The sequence below is a fragment of the Podarcis raffonei genome, chromosome 2 (assembly GCF_027172205.1).
Source record: "Podarcis raffonei isolate rPodRaf1 chromosome 2, rPodRaf1.pri, whole genome shotgun sequence".
Lineage (NCBI taxonomy): Eukaryota > Metazoa > Chordata > Lepidosauria > Squamata > Lacertidae > Podarcis > Podarcis raffonei.
Window position 1 is genome coordinate 25,094,111 of NC_070603.1, and position 20,559 is coordinate 25,114,669.

At 45.9% G+C, this 20,559-nt stretch overlaps 1 protein-coding gene across 3 annotated transcripts in view; it reads right to left on the reverse strand.

The window, feature by feature from the left end:
• Positions 1-20,559, reverse strand: part of WIPI1 (WD repeat domain, phosphoinositide interacting 1) — a 50,718-nt gene that overhangs the window by 6,743 nt on the left and 23,416 nt on the right. For all 3 annotated transcript variants that reach the window (XR_008328747.1, XM_053375388.1, XM_053375389.1), the window contains 6 exons: positions 8,633-8,730; positions 6,781-6,873; positions 5,539-5,609; positions 4,643-4,750; positions 2,842-3,006; positions 1,872-1,979 (listed from right to left, as the gene is read on the reverse strand). Coding sequence is in view for 2 of the 3 variants with exons in the window: in XM_053375388.1 (XP_053231363.1) it covers positions 1,872-1,979; positions 2,842-3,006; positions 4,643-4,750; positions 5,539-5,609; positions 6,781-6,873; positions 8,633-8,730 (643 nt within the window). In the remaining variant the exon portion in view is untranslated. The remainder of the gene's footprint in view (positions 1-1,871; positions 1,980-2,841; positions 3,007-4,642; positions 4,751-5,538; positions 5,610-6,780; positions 6,874-8,632; positions 8,731-20,559) is intronic.

Consider the following 20,559-nt stretch of genomic DNA (forward strand, 5'->3'; position numbering starts at 1 on the left):
CAGCCCACCTAGTCCAGTAGCCTGCTCTCACAGTGGCCAACAAGCTGGATCTGAGCGCAATTTCCAGCAACTGGCATTCAGAAGTATAGTATCTCTGACAGTTCTTTAGACATTAAGCGATACCCCTATTTAAACAACAACAACTATCATATTAAAGCGTATCCCTTATGGCAGTAATCGTACTCCCACCACAGAAGTTCATGGCGGCCCTCTGCTACTGGGTTCACCCGCTCATTGCAGATTTTCATTCACAGAATAGACCAGTTGCAAGCAAGCCCCCACCCCACCCCACCCCACCACCAGCTGCTTGTGGGCACCTCCTGCAAGTCCCTGGTGCCACCCAGTCCTCTTGCCCTTGCCAGCCCAAAGGGCTGAGCAGTAGCACGCACAGACGTTACACTCTACCAGGCTACATACAAGTGCTCACTTCTCTCTTTGCAAAGAGACGGGCAGTCATTCTGCTTGTTATGCTAGACAGCAAGGACAGGCTTGTAGAGAAATTCCACTGCAGCTGTCCAGATGAGGAGGAGGACACAGCCATGATTATGAGCCACAGGCAACACCCAAGAAAAAAACCCTCACTTGAGGTGACCTAAGTTTTATGGGTGACCAGAACACACACAGGCTCCAGGCCAAGACACAAGAGTGCTGGCGATGCCTGAATGAGATGGGCGGCCCAGGGTAGCGGGCCTTTTAGTCACAGCCTCTGCATCTGAAGCATGCTGGTGTGTGAGCTGAATAGCACTTCAAAAGCTGACAGCCAAATTAATACCTAGGTGGGTGTTTAGATCCAACTACAAAGGCCAGGCATCATCTACACCCTGACGAGGGAAACACCTTCACTGTCATCTTGAGCTATTACCATTGCAAATTTAAGCACATCAAACCAGGAATAAAACCTACATGTTTCCCTTGTGGCTCAGTGACTCGGGCTGTGTTACTTGCCCTCCAAATCTTATCTTTCCGGAATATCTATAAACTGCATAACATCAAGTACCATGGTAATGTACAAAAACAACCCACAACAGCTGAAACAGTTCTCTAAAAAGCAATCAGCTCATGCATCACCTCATCCTTTTGGGAAAACCATATGGCAGAGGCAGCCAATGCGTTCATCCTCAAATGCTGTTGGACTACAACTCCCATTATCCAAGCAGGCTGGTGGGGCTGATGGGAGTTGAAGTCCAACAGCATCCGTAGGGCACCAGGTTGGCTACCACTGCCATAAGGACTTCCATCTCTTTGCCACAGAGCAAAACTCCCTCCAGTTATGTGTCTGCTTGCCTCCAAGAACCTTTGAAGTGTTGCATTATGACTCTTCCCTTCCAACAAGGGAGCTTAGTTCTTCTCACATATCTGTTTTGCTACATCAATTCCACATGTGACATGCATCCTTGTTGATTCATCCTACTCCCCAGGTCTGCACAATCTGGTTGGGGCTTTTGTGTGCAGACAATTCTGTCTTTCTGAGATAAAATGGCCTTCAGATTTTGTGCTTCAGGCCAAACCGTCTGATGGTTTTCACCCAAGAGGTCCTTGTCCATCTGGTGTAATTTTGTGAGATGCTCCCCTTGGCGGTGGGGGTGGGGGGAGAAGATGCCTACCTACAGAAAACTAGTATATACAGCCAGAGTGCGGGTGCCTGCCCTGATTCATCAATCAGGAGACATTTGCGATTTCTGCTAGAAGGTGGGGCAGCTTTGGAATACCTCACATAGTTCAGGAAGTCATGCATATAATTTTAACCACCAACGAATTAAAGCACTACAGGGCATGATTTTATTATAGCCTGTGGCTTCCCTTTGTATACGCTAAACCACCTCCAGACATTTCCCCTTGCAGTGCTCAAACAGCTCAGCTGTATCATTTACCTGTGTTTCTTGATTAGAACACACTCTCCTCCATCTTGAGGGTCCAGGTTGTAGAGGTAAAGGTGTCCGTCAGACGTCGTAACCAAGAGCCGAGGCAACTTCTGGATTCTAACATGAAATGTGCAAGAGGAGAGTTGAAAGGAACTCACAAAAGGTCTCTCCATCCATTTGCCTGCCCTAGGCTGGCCAGGACATCAGGTGGTATTTAGGTGTGAATTTTACCTGTTCCTGGATGAGTAAGTTCTCCTCTTGTGCAATTACTCTATTTTCTCATTAAGCAGAGGAAAAATGGATACACACACCACACCCTGATGGTACAAATGTACAGATGCCTTGTTCTGCTTAACACATCAGTGGAGATACCTTCTCCTACACAAGACCTTCCCAAATTCAGTCACTATGAGCACCACCACCACTACTGTGAGCCTTCACAACTTGGAAAAGGGCAAAAAATAATAATTCCTTCCATCAATCCGATTCCTGCCAAGCAGAGGTAGTCAACGTGATGCTCTACAAGTCCAATCAGCCCCAGCCAGCATGGCCAACCGTCAGGACTAATGGGAGTTGTAGTCCATAGAACATCACATTTACTACTCCTGGGCCAAAGACATCCTCAGCCTATCTTCTGGTAGGCAGAAAGCCCCTAAAGAGACCATTGCAATCTACTCCCTTTCAGACCTGGGGAACAAAACAGATTAAAATTCAGAACTGCCTGTATTGTGCACCCAGCAGCTTCCCTGGAGCAGATGCAGATGGCAGTGGTCCAGTGCAGAAGAAGCAAGATACAGAACATTTCCACACGTCGCATCTTGCCACGCAGTCAATACATTTATAACAAACTTCCAGCTTGCCTCAACTCAGGGTGTGTGTGTGTGTGCGCGCGCATATATATATGCTGCTCTGAGAGATGCCTATGTATATATACACAGAAGGAGCTGCTGCTCGGTTGCTATAGCCACAGCTTACGTACGTGGAGAGCACACAGATGTTCCTTTGTCCAGAGAAGTTCAAGCGCACGGTGGCAAAGGCCCGGTCCTGGCTCATCATGCCTGACACTTGAGAAGGGAGGTAGTTGGTGGCGGCCATGAACATCTTGCCCATGTAGCCGCTCCAGGACGGGGGTTCTTCCGGCCGGCTAAGAGAAACAAAGCAGCAGGCACTGAGATTCTTAGTCTAGTATCTAGACCAGGCAGCATCAATGCAATAGTGTGGTCCTAAACCCCTCAAGGCTACATACATGCAACTTCCCTGGCTCCTATTCATCCTTTGCTAATTCTTCTTTTCCCCCTTGGGAGTTTCCCTCAGTGTCAGCATTTTAAGAGTATAAGAACCTCGAGGCATACACGAATCTACAACTTATTAAAGTGCAACGTGGCACGATATAATTGCCAATAAAGTCAAACCTGAAATCTACATGCAAGTTAAAATTGTATCAGCTGTCCAACTTTGTGTGAAGTTTCGTCATATATAATGCCGGCACAGCTGTGCTTGCTTGAGCTAACTTGTCTGCTCCAACAAGAACGAGTATATTTAGGCAACAATGCTATAAGCCACTGTGTGTCCCAATGATAACTGGGCAAAACACTCCTATGCTGGGAAGTGAATGCAGTGATCTGTTAAGATACAGCCTGTACAATTAAACCCCATTTCACAGAAAGCCATTATGAATGTACCTTCTTACCCAAACACTAATGAATAGCTAAAAACAAGTCTGTGCTAAGCAAAGGGTTGTGTTCCAACTTTAAATCTACCACGGGAAGCAGTTATCAGTGACAGCCGATCATTTCTCAGGGCTTCTGCGTACATTATCTATTTTCAACATTTATCCTGGATAATGTGCATTATGTTAAAGAGGCTCAGTTCCACCCAAGCCAATTCCAGTTTTCCTCCCTAGTAATCTTTGGCCTAGCCTCCCCCAACCTAGCGCCCTCTGATGACCTTGCACTCCATTCCCATCAGCCTCAGTCAGCATGGCCAATGGTCAGGAATTATGGGAGCTGTAGTTCAAAATGTGTGGAGGACACCAGCGCTGTGGATGGCTACTTTAATAGTCATTGCTTCAAAACAGACTTGAAGTTATCCAGAGACAAAGATGGCAGCTATCTTTTTCACAGATACCAAAACTGCACACACGAGGCTACCATTGGGTCCATATACAGCCAAAGATAGCTGCCCCTGCTACAAACAGCAATTCTTGAACTGAAGTTACTGGTTTTGCAAACAGACACTGGGCCCAGAAACAACTGAAGGCAGAAACAGGCGCAAGCCCTTTGCAGACTTGTGCTGGTCACAACAAATGTCTGGAATAAATATTGTGGCCTGGAAGCTGGACCTTGGGCTGGATGCTCGAGCAGTTTCCTGGGTCTAGCACACCCCAGATCCACCTTCACCCTCAATTCTGGTCCCAGGCTCCTTCAGTTCTGCTCTTCCTGGCTCCTGGAATGCTGCCACAACAATCAAGGCATGCTCTTGATTCGTGTCTCCTGTCCTAACAATCCCATTTCTCAGCCACAGGTTCATCCCACTGTGTGGCATCACAACTTTGTCTAAACAACATGGGCCCATTTAAAAAAAGAAAGACAACAACCAGTAACTTGATGGAAATGACAAGTATGTGCTGAAATCGCATACCCTGGGGCCAACTGACAGTGATGGCTTGGATATGCATGAGCCACGTTTTCCCATTCTTCCCATAGCTTTGCTGGGCCAGGGCTGAATCTCACTGCAGCTAAGACTCCCCACAGCTCACGCGGCACTGTTTGGATACCCACCTGTCTGTGAGATGTTCCAGCTTAAAGATGTGAACGGTCTCGGTGTTGCTTGACGCACACAAGAATTGCGAGTCCATACTGAACACCAGGGAGCTGATGTTCACGTACCTAAGCCCAAGGGAAGGAAAGAGGATTGCTGCAGCTGACACAACAACAAAAAGGAGGTCAGGCCGTGCTAGGCCGTGGCCAAAATAAGCAGATCTGAGAGATTTGCAGGGTGGAGGTAGTGGTGGAAATGAACGTGATATGATCAAATCATATCCTGCTGCTGGTCTGTGTGTCCTACAGCTAGGAATCCAACAAGGAGTGAATGTGGTGTAGCACTGGAAAAGAGAAGGGGCTGTAGCCCTCATTTCAAAATCTCAGCTCAGCCATTAATTCATTTACTGTAAGCCACAATGCCTCAGCCCCTGCAAACCTGCTACATGGGGAGAATACTGCATATTATTCTGGCTCCCGTACTAGGTTTTCAAATAGCCTCTGACCATCGGCACACCTTGCAAGAATGGACCGGTGTTTTAAAAAGCACAGTGTGGAAAAAAGATCCCTAAAGTACTTCACCCTATTTTATACCTCTCCTGTACTTGCGTCCCTAAGCAGCGATTTCCCCACAGTTACGCCCAATGAAGGCACTCGCTGTGTACCAGTGAAAACCTCAATGGTACTGGACCAGCCAGGCGGGATACCAGAAACTCCCACACCAATCATACTGTTTCTCAAATGTGTTGCGTTCAATGGCTATGAAAGCAAGGAAAGGCAGCAGGCCCTCCCATGTGTTTTGGAGAGTGTTCCCGAAACATTTCCTAGGTAAGGACCCTCCTATGTGGCAGGGCGTGCATTTCATATGGGGTCAAAAAAGAAGAAGAAAAAGAGCCACTGATGAGTGTAGCACTGACCTCTTCATTCCTCTTCTGAATTCATAGACCTTTTGCCCCTCAGGGATGGAAAACACCCGAATGACGGTCCCCTGAAGGAAAACAGGTAAGGCATGAAAGTCACATAGCCATCAGGTTGCAAGGACCAGCTGCCTTCACAGAAGAGATGCTACAATTATTCCGGCATGGACATTCAGTACATGTACACACACACACACACGAGAATAAATTAAATATTTCCTAGCACTCACAAACGAGGGACGCGGGTGGCGCTGTGGGTTAAACCACAGAGCCTAGGACTTGCCGATCAGAAGGTCGGCGGTTTGAATCCCCGCGACGGGGTGAGCTCCCATTGCTCGGTCCCTGCTCCTGCCAACCTAGCAGTTCGAAAGCACATCAAAGTGCAAGTATATAAATAGGTACCGCTCCGGCGGGAAGGTAAACGGCGTTTCCATGCGCTGCTCTGGTTCGCCAGAAGCGGCTTAGTCATGCTGGCCACATGACCCGGAAGCTGTATGCCGGCTCCCTCGGCCAATAAAGCGAGATGAGCGGCGCAACCCCAGAGTCGGTCACGACTGGACCTAATGGTCAGGGGTCCCTTTACCTTTACCTAGCACTCACAAACAGTATTAGGATAGGTACTGTGATCCTAAGAAAGACTACATAGAAGCCACTACTTTCATTGGAACTTACAACTAAGGCTGAAGTTCTAAGCACAAATGACTTGGCAGCAAGCGCCACTGACCTCAGCAGGATTTACATCTGAGTAAACATACTTTGGATTAATTTACAAGTTTGCTTAAATTTGGGGGCTTACACCTCAATTATGACCTAGAAGCAAGCCCCACTGATTTCAGTGGAACTTACTTGAAAGCAAGCAGGCTTAGTCTGCAGCAGTTTCTAGGAACAGTACTCAATGCCAGTTCTTCTGGTACATGTAGCCACATGCAAGATGGTTACTCCTTTGCCAGCTTTCTCTTTAAATTAGTATTTTAACGCCAATGGCTCCTCCTCAAAACGGACTTATAAAACATGCAAACTTTTGAATACATTTCTCTCTGCTGACGACAAGGCAAGCGGGCATAAGCTTAAAATGGAAAAGGGAAAAAAACCCTAAGTGAAATACCAGAAACTTTTGCCTAGGGTGAGTAACTAATTTGCCAAAGGATTCAAATGGTAAACACAACACTCGTTTTTGCTCCTCAGGGAAAACACAAGTGCCAATTGTAATTCTCTCCAGTGGTAGACATTTTGCTCACTTACCTTTTCAGAAGCACTTGCTAGTTTTGACCCTGTGGAGTTGAAGGCCAGGGCAGCGAGGGGCCCATCGTGGGCAGAAATTGAACAGACGTCCCTCTGTTAATGGGAAGGTAAACAGTTTAAGTGTAAGCCAAAAAAAAAAAAAGGCCTGGGAGAAGGGTAGGATTTCCAGTTTTTCTTCAAAAATGTGTAGACAGATTAGTAGTGTTGTAAGCAAAAGTATTTTATTAATTGCATTAATTGCATAATTTATTGCATTTATATCCCCATCTTCCCTCCCAAGGAGCTCAATGTTGCATATTTGGTTCTCCCCCTCTTCAATTCATCCCTACAACAGCCCTGTGAGGTAGGCTAGCCTAAGAACCGGACGGAAGGTTACCCAATGAGCATCAGCTCCATGCTCCTTCCTTAGCTATGGCAAAATTAAGGCTTCATCGGCTAAGGGCGCAGAATGCCCCCAATGATAGCACTTGAATAGTCAAGGCACAGAGAATCAGGGTGCTCCCTGACAAGCTGCTTGTTGAGCTTTCATCCGTATGTGTTTGCATGGAGGTCAGATGGCGTTGCATCAAAGCAAGCGTCACACCTATCTCCCCATCACTTTCCTTACTGTAAAAAGTCCAGACTTTGGCGGAAGTGGGTTCGTTGTGCAAGACCTCCCAGTCGACTACATCTGTGTGACCTGGATTTGCTGGGATGAGACTCAACCCCACCTGAGAATAGCATCAGTCTGGCAGTGCCCTCCGAGACGTCAGTCTCCCTTGTTTTATTTTTACTTCAATTATGCACATACATGCAGCTCTGATGAGCTCAGTACCAGAACATCTACTCTGCATGCAGAAGGTTGCAGGTTCAACCATGGGCATTGTTCGACCACCAGAATCACCAAGGAAAACTGGCCAAGGGCCCCATCTGAAATGCTACGAAGGCACTGCCTTGGAACCAGTCAGACGTTTGTACATGAAAAACAGTGGGCAATTATTGATTGATAACTAAGGATTTATGAGGGCTGACAAAGTGAAGAGTAACTCTTATTGGTATTTGGGAGTATGCTGTAGTTAAGTAAAGGTCTAGCAGGAAGTGAAAAAGAGCAGCCACGGGGAAATGAAGAGGAGGGGGGAAATGCTACAATATGTTAGATTTTTTAAATGGAGGGAGGGAAGGATACCAAAGAAGAAGGAATGGCATACAAAATTGATGGAATATGTAGAAACGGCAAGCCTAACCAGCAGAAGAAGAGATCAGGAAGAAAGCGAATTTAAGGAAGACTGGAAACTGTTTGTAGAATATTTGAAGAATCACTGTAAACAAATTAAAACGTTAGCAGGATTAGAGTAAATCTAGCAGTATAAATTAAGCTGAGATAAAATGGGAAAGAAATAATACGGAGTAACTAGAATACGCAGCAGCAGAGGATAACTAGAACAAACCATGAAAAGGGGGAGGGGAAGTCAATGATTAATGCAGTTTTTTTGGTGAATTTGAAAAAATTTGTAAAAGTGAAAATTACAAATGAATTTCAAAATAAAAACATACGGTTTTTTAAAATGAAATTTGGAAATACTTGCAACATTGAGCGGCAAATAAGGGTGGGACAGGAAGTCAACTTTTAAATCTGAATTAATTTGATGTTAATTTAAACTGAAAAGGAAAAAAAATGGCAAAAAAGGGAAGACACTGCCAGCTATTGCAGACAAGCCTGAGCTACACAAACCCTTGGTCTGACTTGGTATAAGGTAGGTTTCCCATGCTCCAGGAGCCTGATTTAAAAGAATATTTAGGGCCTGTTGAAGTGAAACAGTTCCAGAGAACATGGGCCCCCAGAGCTCAGGTTGCGAGATTCCTTTCTACCTACCAAATTATTTCCGTCGTACAGCACAATCTCGCCGACGGTCGTGCTGCCGGGGTATGCCAAGTAGGAATTGGAATGGTTAATAGAAAGTGCACACAAACCTAGAGGTGGAGGGAAACAAATTGCATTGTCAGGCAGAGATGCTGAGCTCATGGTATGGGCAGGGTGTTTTATGGACAGCGGCAGAAGGAGGGAGCCTCCTGCTGGGAAAAATGCAACTGGTTCCATTGCTGGCACTTCTAGATCAGGGCTCAGCAAACTTTTTCAGCAGGAGGCCTGTCTACTGTCCCTCAGACCTTGGGGGGGGGCGGATTATATTTTGAAGAAGAAAAAAATGAACAAATTCCTATGCCCCACAAATAACCCAGAGGTGCATTTTAAATAAAAGGACACATTCTACTCATGTAAAAACATGCTGATTACCGGACCGTCCGTGGGACGGATTTAGAAGGCGATTGGGCCAGATCCGGCCACTGGGCCTTAGTTTGCCTACCCATGGCCTAGAACATGGGTAGGCAAACTAAGGCCCAAGGGCCGGATCTGCCCCGCAGACGGTCTGGGAATCAGCGTGTTTTTAGATGAGTAAAATGTGTGCTTTTATTTAAAATGCATCTCTGGGTTATATGTGGGGCATAGGAATTCGTTCATATATTTTGTTTCAAAATATAGTCTGGCCCCCCACAAGGTCTGAGGGACAGTGGACTGGCCCCCTGCTGAAAAAGTTTGCTGACCCCTGATCTAGATGCAGGCTGAGGTGACTCCTCACGTGCAACAGGAAATCTCTCTGACTCTGGCGACACCTGCAGGCAAGTGAGGGCACAGCTCCATGCACAATACAAAAAGACTATTTTGTCAATAAAACACCCCATTCTCAATCGCTCCCCGTCTCCTTTTTTTTTTTTTTTTTACACAAACCAGCCCCTTGCTTCATATTATGCCCTTAAAAACGGTGCAGCCTTTCTGTTTTGGAGATCACCAGAGAGATAGCCCCGGAATCCTTCAGAAAGCTGTTGGCAAGGGCGATTTTCATGGTGTGGTGTGCAAAATGGGAAAACAATGAGTTCCTTTGGATGCGGAGGACAGGGAGAGCATTTGTTGCTGTGCAGGGAAGACGCAAGTGTTTTCCTTTGACTCTTGCAGGTGGAAACAGATAACCAAGACCCCTAAGGCAGCCGCTTCTAAGCATCTTGCATGCACCGGGAATGACATGGAGAACTTGCCACTAACACACAGTGAGAACAGCCTTGCCATTATTGCCCCTGCCTCCACAGATTTCTGAATGGAGGCTAGCAATGCTAAACTTCCCCCATCATTAGAGATGACAGGCAGACACTTCTCTATACAGTGGTACCTCGGGTTACAGAGGCTTCAGGGTACAGACTCCGCTAACCCAGAAATAGTACCTCAGGTTAAGAACTTTGCTTCAAGATGAGAACAGAAATCGTGCGGCGGTGGTGTGGCGGCAGTGGGATGCCCCATTAGCTAAAGTAGTGCTTCAGGTTAAGAACAGTTTCAGGTTAAGAACGGACCTCCAGAACGAATTAAGTTCTTAACCTGAGGTACCACTGTACAGCCCTGGCCATCCCCCAGCAAGCTTTTCCAAGGGGCTGCCATTTTCTTGTAAAGAAGAAGAGAAAATGTCTTTCCCTATCATCATTGCATCTTCACTACATTTTTTAATCTGCCTAGTCATTTTTTATTTTTGGGAAAGGTTGCAAACAAAGAAACTGGCTCTCTTCCGCCCAAAATGGGTTCAGATTAGGGATGACACAATGCAAGTCCCTTTTCAAAAGCTCCCCTGGGGGTTTCCCTCCCTGAAAAACCAGAGGGGGAGACAAACTGACCACTAATGGCCAGCTGGAGACATTATACTTCAGTGGCTGACAAATGTGCCTTCATAAATTGGTTGATCAACTGTTGCGGCCATCACACACACACACACCTATTCAACAGATTGCAATAGAATGCTTCTTTTAGTAGGGGGAGGTGACTGTGGGTACCAGGAAATGCATCCTCTGCAGACACATGCATGTGCACTGGCGACCCTGATTTTCTTTCATCCAAACCACTTTATGCTGGTAGAGGAAAACCAACAGCACAGAGTTGCAGTCTTAAATGCCTGTAAGGAATGGGAAGGGATCCCAAACCAGAGACACAAACACACACACACACACACACACACCATGGTGGTGCCAGGGATTCCACTTTGGGAAAGCATGGGTTCAGAGAAGGGCAGAAAGAAGCATACGCAGCATAAAACATTTCCTCTACAATGATGAGAGAAAAAGCCCACAGACACTGCTTCCCGGAGTCCTCGAGTGAACTCAACATGTAAAGCTGGAAGTCAGGAAAGCGACCCCTTGGAATACTGGCCCTTTTTCTTGTGGCACAGCCCGCTTCCTCCCCTTGGCAGGCACCATGTCACGATATTCGGAAAGGGCAGCCCCTCGGAAAGGGCATGTGACAAAAGGCCGGGCTCTCATTCAAGTGAATAAGCCCACATCTGGAATGAATGTCCCACTTCAAACTGTATTATGTGTGTGTGTGTCACAGGATAGAAAGATCTATCACAGAAAATAATTTCCCAGCAGACAGATCTAACTAACTAGGGTGTCTGGGAGTAGTGCTTCAGGCTGGCTATTCTTAGGAGTCTCTTTTCCTCCCCACAGAGAGCAGATAAACAACCATTTGACTTTCAGAAGACATCTGAAAGCAGCCCTGTTCAGGGAAGTTTCTAAAGGTTGATGCTTTCTTGTGTTTTTAATATTTTGCTGAGAGCCTCCCAGAGTGGCTGGGGCAACCCAGTCAGATGGGTGGCCTATAAATAAAATGGTTGTTGTCATTATTATTGTTATTAAACAGTTCATCTTGCAGTCAATGGCCACGTGCAATTTAACACCTCAGTGAGAACAAGGCCCAAATGACATTATGTACTGCTTGTTCCATCACAGAGATTTCGAAGTGCTCTAAAAACTTTGGGAATAACAAAGGAAAGATCAGGAGACATGAGCAGGCTTACCACCAGCTCTTCATTTCAAAGAACAATACTCCTTTTTTAAAATGAATGTTATGTGAAGTCTAATATTATCTATTAATTCAAAACAGCTCAATGCCAAAATAGGTTTCTAAGTGGTAATGAAAACACTGAGAATCACTGGGTCCAAGAAGCCCCTTATTAAGCCTGCTGCAGCCACTGTTGACATATCACAGCAACAAGAAGAGACGATCTGTAAGCAGGTACATACAAGAAACGGCAGGAACCTCCTTTGATGGCCTTTTCAGAGTTATTAAAAAGGCTGTAGGCATCCCAAAGAGATGGTGTGTACAACTCTTGGACAGGAAATAGGACCATGTGTGTTTTTCAGACAAACACTGGTGCCAGGCTATGCTGCCTTGGCAAGACCCCAAGAGCAGCAAAGCCTCTGCTCGGCCCAGCTATTGTCTGACATCACCGAGAGCTCTGGCAGCATCTCCTAACAGCAATATTTATCTGGCCCTTGTCATCCACCGGCCACCTGATTCTCTTCTGCTGCAAAAATAGAAAGAAAAAGAACGCAAGGCAGAAAAGAAATGGCAAAGGAGAAAATCACCAATTCCAACTGTCTTGAAGAGGGACTGGGAACCCGGGGTCTTTCAGACTCCAACTCCCATCATGCCCCAGGCTGCATGGCCAATGATCAGGAATGATGGAAGCTGTGGTCCGAAAACATCTGGTGGGCCAAAGGTTAACCCGTCCTGATTTTGAGTTTCGTCAGAGTGGGGAATGGAGGCATCATTGAGCAGCCGAGCTGCTACCTGACATTTATAATGACTCAGAGTTGCCATGTTTTCCCCAGAGAAATAGCAAGCAGAAGGGTAACAGCTGAATCAGACATATATTTATGATTTATTATGGGTGGGATTCATCTAACCAGCCCTGTCAGAGGGAGGCCAGCGCAAGGACTTCCACTTGTATAACGGAGCTTTCTCCCCCCCCCCAATCTCTTCCCGCTGAAACTGGCTCAGACGAAGCCCCAGAACAGCACACAGAGAAGGAGAGGTATTCTCATTACGTCTGGTAAGCTAGAATATGTGTGCAGATTAAACAACTGGAAGAACACAATGCTGAATTTCACCCTGTTTACCTGCAGCATTTTACACCAAGTTATCTCAAAGCAGCATTAAATGCAAGAAGAGAAATGAGAAACATTAAAACCAAACAGAGGAACAAGAGTACAGTGGTACCTAAGTACTTAATTCGTTCCGGAGGTCTGTTCTTAACCTGAAACTGTTCTTAACCTGAGGTACCACTTTAGCTAATGGGGCCTCCTGCTGCTGCCACACCACCGGAGCACAATTTCTGTTCTCATCCTGAAGCAAAGTTCTTAGCCCGAGGTACTATTTCTGGGTTAGCAGAGTCTGTAACCTGAAGAGTCTGTAACCTGAACCTAACCCGAGATACCACTGTAAAAGAAGAACCTGAAACACTTGTCCATAAATATGGATGAAAAAATACAAATCCACCCCCCCACACTAAAACGGGGAGCACACACAAAAAAGCTCAAAACTCACCTAATTACTCTCCAAAAAAGCTTCTGTCTGGCACTTAAAAGCAGAAAATGCCAGGTGTGTCTCCTGGGGGACAGTGTTTTGCAAGTGGGGAGCCACCATGCAAAAGGCCTGGTCTCAAACCGCCACCCTCTACTCCTCCCTTGCAGGGGAACATGGAGAAGAGCCTCCGATGACAAATGCAGGGTCTGGGTTGGTACACGTAGAAAGAGACAGGTATTGGGGTCCTGAGCCACGATAGGCTTCCTAGGTTCCAAACCACCACTTTAAATTTACAGTGGTACCTCTGGTTGCGAACGGGATCCATTCTGGAGGCCCGTTCGCAACATGAAAAGCCTGCAACCTGAAGTGCCATATCTGCGCAGGTGTGCCACGTGATTTGGCGCTACTGCGCGAAGCGCGATTTAGCGCTACTGCGCACGTGCAAGAAGCGAAACCCGGAGGTAACCCTTTCGGTACTTCCAGGTCGCCGCGGGAAGCAACCTGAAAAAACGTAACATGAAGCAAACATAACATGAGGTATGACTGTATCCCAGAAACTAACTGGTAGCCAGTGCAGCTGTGCCAAAATTGGTGCTATATGCAACAGAGTAGTGTGAGAATTCTGCATTTTCTAAACAGGTTTTCAAGGGCAGCCCCACGTACAACACACTGCAGGAATCCAATCTAGAGGTTTCCAAGGAGTAGATAACACTAGGTAGGCTATCCCTCTCCAGCTATACTACTGCAGCACTGCAGCAGCTTAAGGAGCCATGGATGCATCTGTCGGTATATATGACTAAGATCACGAAGAACAATTCCAACACCAAACAAGGAACATCTGAGATACGTGCCACATTTGCAAGGCATGCATTTTAAGGGAGCTGGATGCGCCACATCACAAAGAAACTGGCTTTTGTAGCATGCAAGCCAGACAACTGCCAGGAAAAATCTTGAAAAGGAAGTCTCTGGGCTTGTGGTCTGTAGAAAGAACATTCAGCAGAGCCTATTTCCTGAAGCCCTTTGGAGATGACTGGGGATCGAGAGAATTCCGAAGCTAAACAAACTCAGTCAGCAGCGCTGTGAGTCAGCAGGCCCAGCTAGAGGTTTTGTCCGGGACAGCCGAGCAGGAAAACAAGCTGGGAAGGGCCTGGGAAAGAGCTCAGGTCTACAGAGTTGACTTCGTGAAGGCACTAAGTGCAAGGCTGCAAAAAAGAAAGATAAATGGCTGCCTTCTTTATTATTCCTAGGATGTCCTAAGAACTAGTTTCCACAAGCGGCACAAACAAAATCCTCCAGACTTTCCTTGCAAAATATTTCAAAGGTGCAGAATAAGTACGAGACTAGTTCATATGAGCATCCTTCTCCCGAACCAGGGCTAAGCCAGATGTTCTGTTCTAGAGAGGGAGCATCAACTGCATGTGCAGCCCTAAAGAGGCCATGGGCTTGCACCCCAAACGCTAAAGAAAGAATGCCCCCCCACCCTGCCCATCTCCTCCACCTGGCTGGGCCATGAGCCCTTGAAAGGCCAGCAAACCCCAAACATGAATTCTGTATTTGTGCATCCCTAACCTAAATTAACTTGAAAGTTGGAGGGTTATAGTCAGTTGCCTCCCTCTGCCTATTTTGGTGTCATCTCTGCACACTAGCCGCTAATGGGGGTGGCGGGATTTTGCAGCAGGCAAAACAAGCGCAGTTTAAGACAAAGGACCTGCTGTACATGAGATCTCAGAGGAGGGGCTGTACTTTGTGTAGACAAAAGCGGGGGGATTAATAGAACACAGGAACATAGGAAACTGCCTTGTATCATGTCACACAGTATTGTCTATACGGACTGGCAGAAGCTTTCCGAGGTTTCAGAGAGGAACTTTTCCCGTCCTATCTGGAGATGCTGAGGATTGAACCCGGAACTTCCTGCATGCAAAGCAGATATACTACCACTGAACCATGGTCCTTCCTTACTAAAGACACTGTCTTAAAACTACTCTGGGGGCTTTCCAAATGGATCTGTTTAGTCCAGCACCGCACAATTTCTCCACTAAAAAAAAAGAGAACACAATTCTTTACCTTCCTGGAACAGAGCTTCAGGTCTATTGGCAAACATACCCTCGCCAATGTTTATAAATGTCACAGTGGTCCTGTCCCCATGTGTGAGTGGTAAGGATGTACTTGGACAAATACAGAATGTTCTCCCCTCTATAAGCAGCAGCCAAACATGTAACAGCAGGATATCAGAAGATACTGATTGCAATTCTGCCCCCAAAGTCTGGGAGATACAGGCTTCAGGATTGAACCCAGCTGGCCTAGGAGCAGCAAACTGGAAAAGGGCATTAGTGGGAGGCTTGAAAGCAAATTATTTGTCATATGGAGCCTTGTACAGAACAAGAAAGAGTAGCTACACTGCCAGAGAGTGCTCTTATAAAGTGTGCAGTTAGAGGAAACTAAAGAAGTCCTAACAGCAAGACATGGAGATTCTTCCAGGTGATCACTATTTAGGGGTGGAATTCAATCACATCTCCACAGATTCAGGCTGCACCATGTAAGCTGATTTAGAGCTCTGGCAAAAACAAACACGCTTCCCCCAAAATATTGGACTTTTTCTGAAAAGGGAAGTGATGAGAAAATGCGCTGATAAGACTGGGGTAACACTTGCTTGACTTAACCTTGGCTAACCTCTCTGCAAACAAATCAGGCTGAATGCTCATTAAGCAGGTCACCCGGAAGCGACCGAAACGTACTCCAAAAAACAGACCCACTAGAAGAGCCTTCTTTGCAAGAGCAGAGTTGGCTTGCTAGTGTGTCAACAGGGCACAAGCAGAACAGAATCAAACACTCAACTTTACCACCATTAAAGTTACTCACAGGAAGAGATGGGAAACTTAGAATTTATCATTTTTTTGCTCCAGAGCAAAGACAACAAATGTGAACATCTACGTATCTCAAAACCTCCAGCTTGGCTCTCAAAAAAACAAGTTAGAGGTCCTGTAAACAAATTTCCTCATTGTGTTTCTAAAACTCATATTGAGGTCTGGTTTGCAAGAAACACAAAGTCAAAGCAAGGACTGGCATGAACAAGCCAACGTGTGGGCTCCTGGAGAAACCGCAGCCACTTTGCTATTTATGCCCCAATCCTTTTGATGCTGTGCTATGCTGAGCAAAAGTGCGGTTATGCTTAGTGTGTAATCAAAACCCAGGCTTGTGGTTTAGCTTTCTCCAAACAAACCATAAACTAGAACCAAGGTTTGTCCTACGGTTTACAGCTTGTGATTTGTCTAGAGGGAGTCAAGTAATAAAATAATAAATAATAAAATTATTATTCAATTATTGTTAAAATTATTTAACCACAAGGCTAGGTTTGGAAGAGATCCTAAAGCAAACCACAGCTTAGGTTAGTGCAGCAACAGAACACCAGGGTGTAGCAAAGCAGCCATGATCTCGTCTCTGGGAGCCCACGCTTTTGCTCTTCCAGTTCTTCCACCCATGTGAATTAACTTCACCACTCTTCCATATCTATATAACGCTTAAAAAAACCCACCACAATGCCAGCCCATGGGTTTAATGTCACAACTGCAGAGCCTTTCAGCAGCAACTAATACAGAGGCATTTGGGAGTAAGGCCTATAGATTTTAGTTAGAGACTTCAGTAAAAGAAAAAAAGCAATGAAAACAAACATGATCATGCTGGAGCCTCTTTGGCAAAGCATAATTAACTTCTTTCAATAATTTTGAACCTTAAATGAACTGCTGTCTTGTTTCAAAGCCCCAGGCCAGTGGATGTTTATGCCTTTGGGAGCTGTAGCGGAGGATTTTAAAAATATAATCACATCCAAAGCTTTCAATGGGTTTAATCTCCATGAGAGGCCATCTGTTAAGAGCCAGAATGAGGTCAATCTGGAGTCCAAGAGTGACTTCCCAAGGAACCAACCAGGCATTTATTGGCTACATGTGAACTGTATCATTGGTTGCTTCCTGAGGACCTGTTCACTTGAGCATTCATCCCGATTTGTTTGCGCAATGTATGCATGGAGGTTCAGTAACATCAGTTATTCACTGAACATTCATTCCCCTTTGCTTACAGGGAAGTTATACGACACTCCATAAAGAAATTGTTATCCCACAATTCCCCATCATCACCAGAAGTCCAATCTGTCTGGAGACACAGGCTTGCTGTGCAAGAGCACCAAATCAAAATTAATTATGCAACCTGAATTTGCCAGTTTGCAACTGAATCCCACCCTAAAACAGTGGGGAAACCCACTGAGTCAAGGCTGGAAGCATTGGGGAAGGCACCACTTTATCTAGCTCGTCTCAGATGCCCAACAAAATGACATTGTCTGGCTGTCCTTGCAGGGCCCCCCAAAATACACCATCTTCATTCTGGGTTACCCAGAACGTGATCTTCCTCTACTAATGCTGCCCAACGGGGAAGCACACTCCCTCCTCACGTGTTTCTTCAGTAGGACTTCAAATCCCCTCTCAGCCATGATGTTCCCCTGGGTGACCTTGGACCCGTCTCTATACATCAGCCTAACCAACTTCAGTGCTTTATAACTTGTTCATAAATGACGTGGAGTTTAGGGGTGAGCAGTGAGTTGGTCAACTTTGCTGATGACACATTTAGGGGAGCAAAAACAAAACAAGGAACAGCACAGAGGATTCCTCCAAACTGGGGAAATGGACATTAAAATGGAAAACGGGCTTCATAGGAAGCAAATGCAAATGGATCTATTCTGGGGCACAAAACCCCAACCTCACCTGCACATTGATGGGGTAAAAGTTGGCAGGGACAGACCAGGAAAGGGGTCTCCGGGTTTGGTTTGATCTAGCAGGGCTCTTCTTACATTCTAACTTCATTCTGAGGGGGGCAGAAGAGAACCAACTATTCTCATGGAATTCCTTGGGGGGTGGGAGGAAAGATACAAAAAAATCTAGTTTGCTGGCACTTGATGCAGGGGCATAACCCATCTTCTATTCTAGTTCCCATGAGAGTCTTCTTTTGTTCTTTAAGTGTGCTGTGTACATGGAAGGTGTCAAACAGATTGTCATTCGCTGGGATCAAGTGCCAAACTTGCCCAAGAGCTGCTTCCTGCCAAAAGCAAAGCAGATGAGCAGGAACAAAAAGGCACGGTGGCAGGTCGAGGGGAGGAGACGGCGCTGTTGCCATTTCCTCTCCCTTGCGGCTTTTTGTCAAAGTCAGCTGCAGCTCAAATTGTGGTCAGTCCTCTCCAGAAATGTTCCGGCTAAGGCTGCTGCTTAAAGCGATGAAGCAAAAGGGCAGATTTCCTAACTCTAAGACTCTGCAGCAATTTGAGGGCTGCAAAGCCTTGGAAGGCCCAGGAGCTTGTTGATGACTACAACCATCGCAACAGAATACAGAATGGCCATCAGTGATTGTGATAGCCGTCAGTTATACTGCCACGATCTCCTGCAAAACTCAGCTTCCCGTGGTCTGGTTCACACACACAGCCAGGTAGCTGAAAATACAGTGTACATGCTGGAAAAGCAGGTAAACGTCACCCACCCAACCACCATAGGTGTGAGACAATACGCAGTGTGGCACTACACACAGTGTCCAATTCATACAGGACTTCACAAACGGTGAAGTGAAACAGCACAAATTAGGAATGTACCATATGGCTGTACAGTGGTACCTCGGGTTACAGACGCTTCAGGTTACAGACGCTTCAGGTTACAGACTCCGCTAAACCAGAAAAAGTGCTTCAGGTTAAGAACTTTGCTTCAAGATGAGAACAGAAATCGTGCTCCGGCAGTGCAGCAGCAGCGGGATGCCTCATTAGTTAAAGTGGTACCTCAGGTTAAGAACAGTTTCAGGTTAAGAACGGACCTCAAGAACGAATTAAGTTCTTAACCTGAGGTACCACTGTATATGCACTGTGCAGGCATTACACATTGCCTCAGGGGAGGGGGCTTTTCTGAATGGAGTCTCACGTAGTCTATGGCTAGGCAAGTGTGTGAACCAGCATTATGTCCCCCAAATTAAGTATTCAAAGTTTCTTGCTCTGTTACCCAGTGCAAAGAGAGTGAGGAAAGGGTATGGGGAAACACGCCGAGTGAGGAATGCATAATGAAATCTCAGCAACTACACAGGAATTGGTGGCATTAAGAGGAACCAACAGCAAGACTTCCACTGGTTAGAAGTTAGTTTCAATGTCCCCAAGAGCTCTTTGCTTCCACACTTATCAGATGATGGGAAAGACATCTGCCCGAGACCACAGGGCTGCCAGTCAGAGTAGACAATACTGGTCTTGTGGGACAATTAGCCTGACCTGGTATCAGGCAATTTCTTCTCTACCTCTGGTTACTTTTCCCTTGCTCCAACAGTCCTCTGTTTTCGCAGGTCTTCTCCATAGCTCCCCCCCTTGCTAAACACACAATTCAAGTTCTTTGAAAAGTTTCATATTGAAAGTGGAACAAGATACTCCAAGGTAAGCAAAGGCATGCCATGCAAATTGTTTTTCATTTATTCCAATTGCAGTAGCTGGATTTTCTTCACAAGAAATTAACATATTGGGGGGAATTGGATTTTATTTTTATTTTTTGGCACAGTGTATGTACAATCTCTGCCACTTCCTTTTAACAGTCACATGCCTCTATAACAAGACACCCAAGTAGATGAGTAGGAAAAATCCCATTAACCTCATACGCCAGAGGTATTTCACTCTTCTTACCATTGCGTGGACTAAACCAAACTAAACATTTTGTTTGCTTAAACCCATTCCAGCTCCCTTTCCTGATGTTTTTAGATCAATGTAAATCAAACTAATGCCTCCAACTGAGAACCGAACACTGTCAAGATATTCCTTTCCCAAGGTCAACCAAGCAGCCGGATGCACAGCAACTCTGTAAACAAGAGTCTCCTTCAGATGCTGCAACAAAATCACAGCCCAGGTCTGGACTACAACTCCAGCACCGACGGGAACTGCAGTCTAAATCAACTGGCAGGCACCAGTCTGGACCCAGGGCTGTTTTAGTCCAATTGAGCATTCACTTACAACCTTCCGACATAATCCCTGAGGAGTGAAGGAAGTGTCACTCTCCATTTGGCTGCTTAAAGAAGGGCATATTCACTTGAAAGGATAATTTCACGATTGCCCAGAAATGTGTACTTGGTTTTTTTATTAACCCTGCAACCATCACAGCCCAAGGAAAACCACAGGTCCTTTTGCCCCAATTTAAACTGGTTATCAGTTACTACTGCTGAATGAAGCAACAAAGCACTTTCCTTAGGGTGTTAGAAAGGTGAGATAAAGCCTTTCCATTGAATGAATGCACCCCATGGGGCTTTTTGGCACAGCATAGCAGTGGCATAGGGATACTCGCAATGAGCTTCCAGGCTCTCTGCGCTAAGTCCACCCCCCTCTCTTACACAGAAAGCCAGGCTTA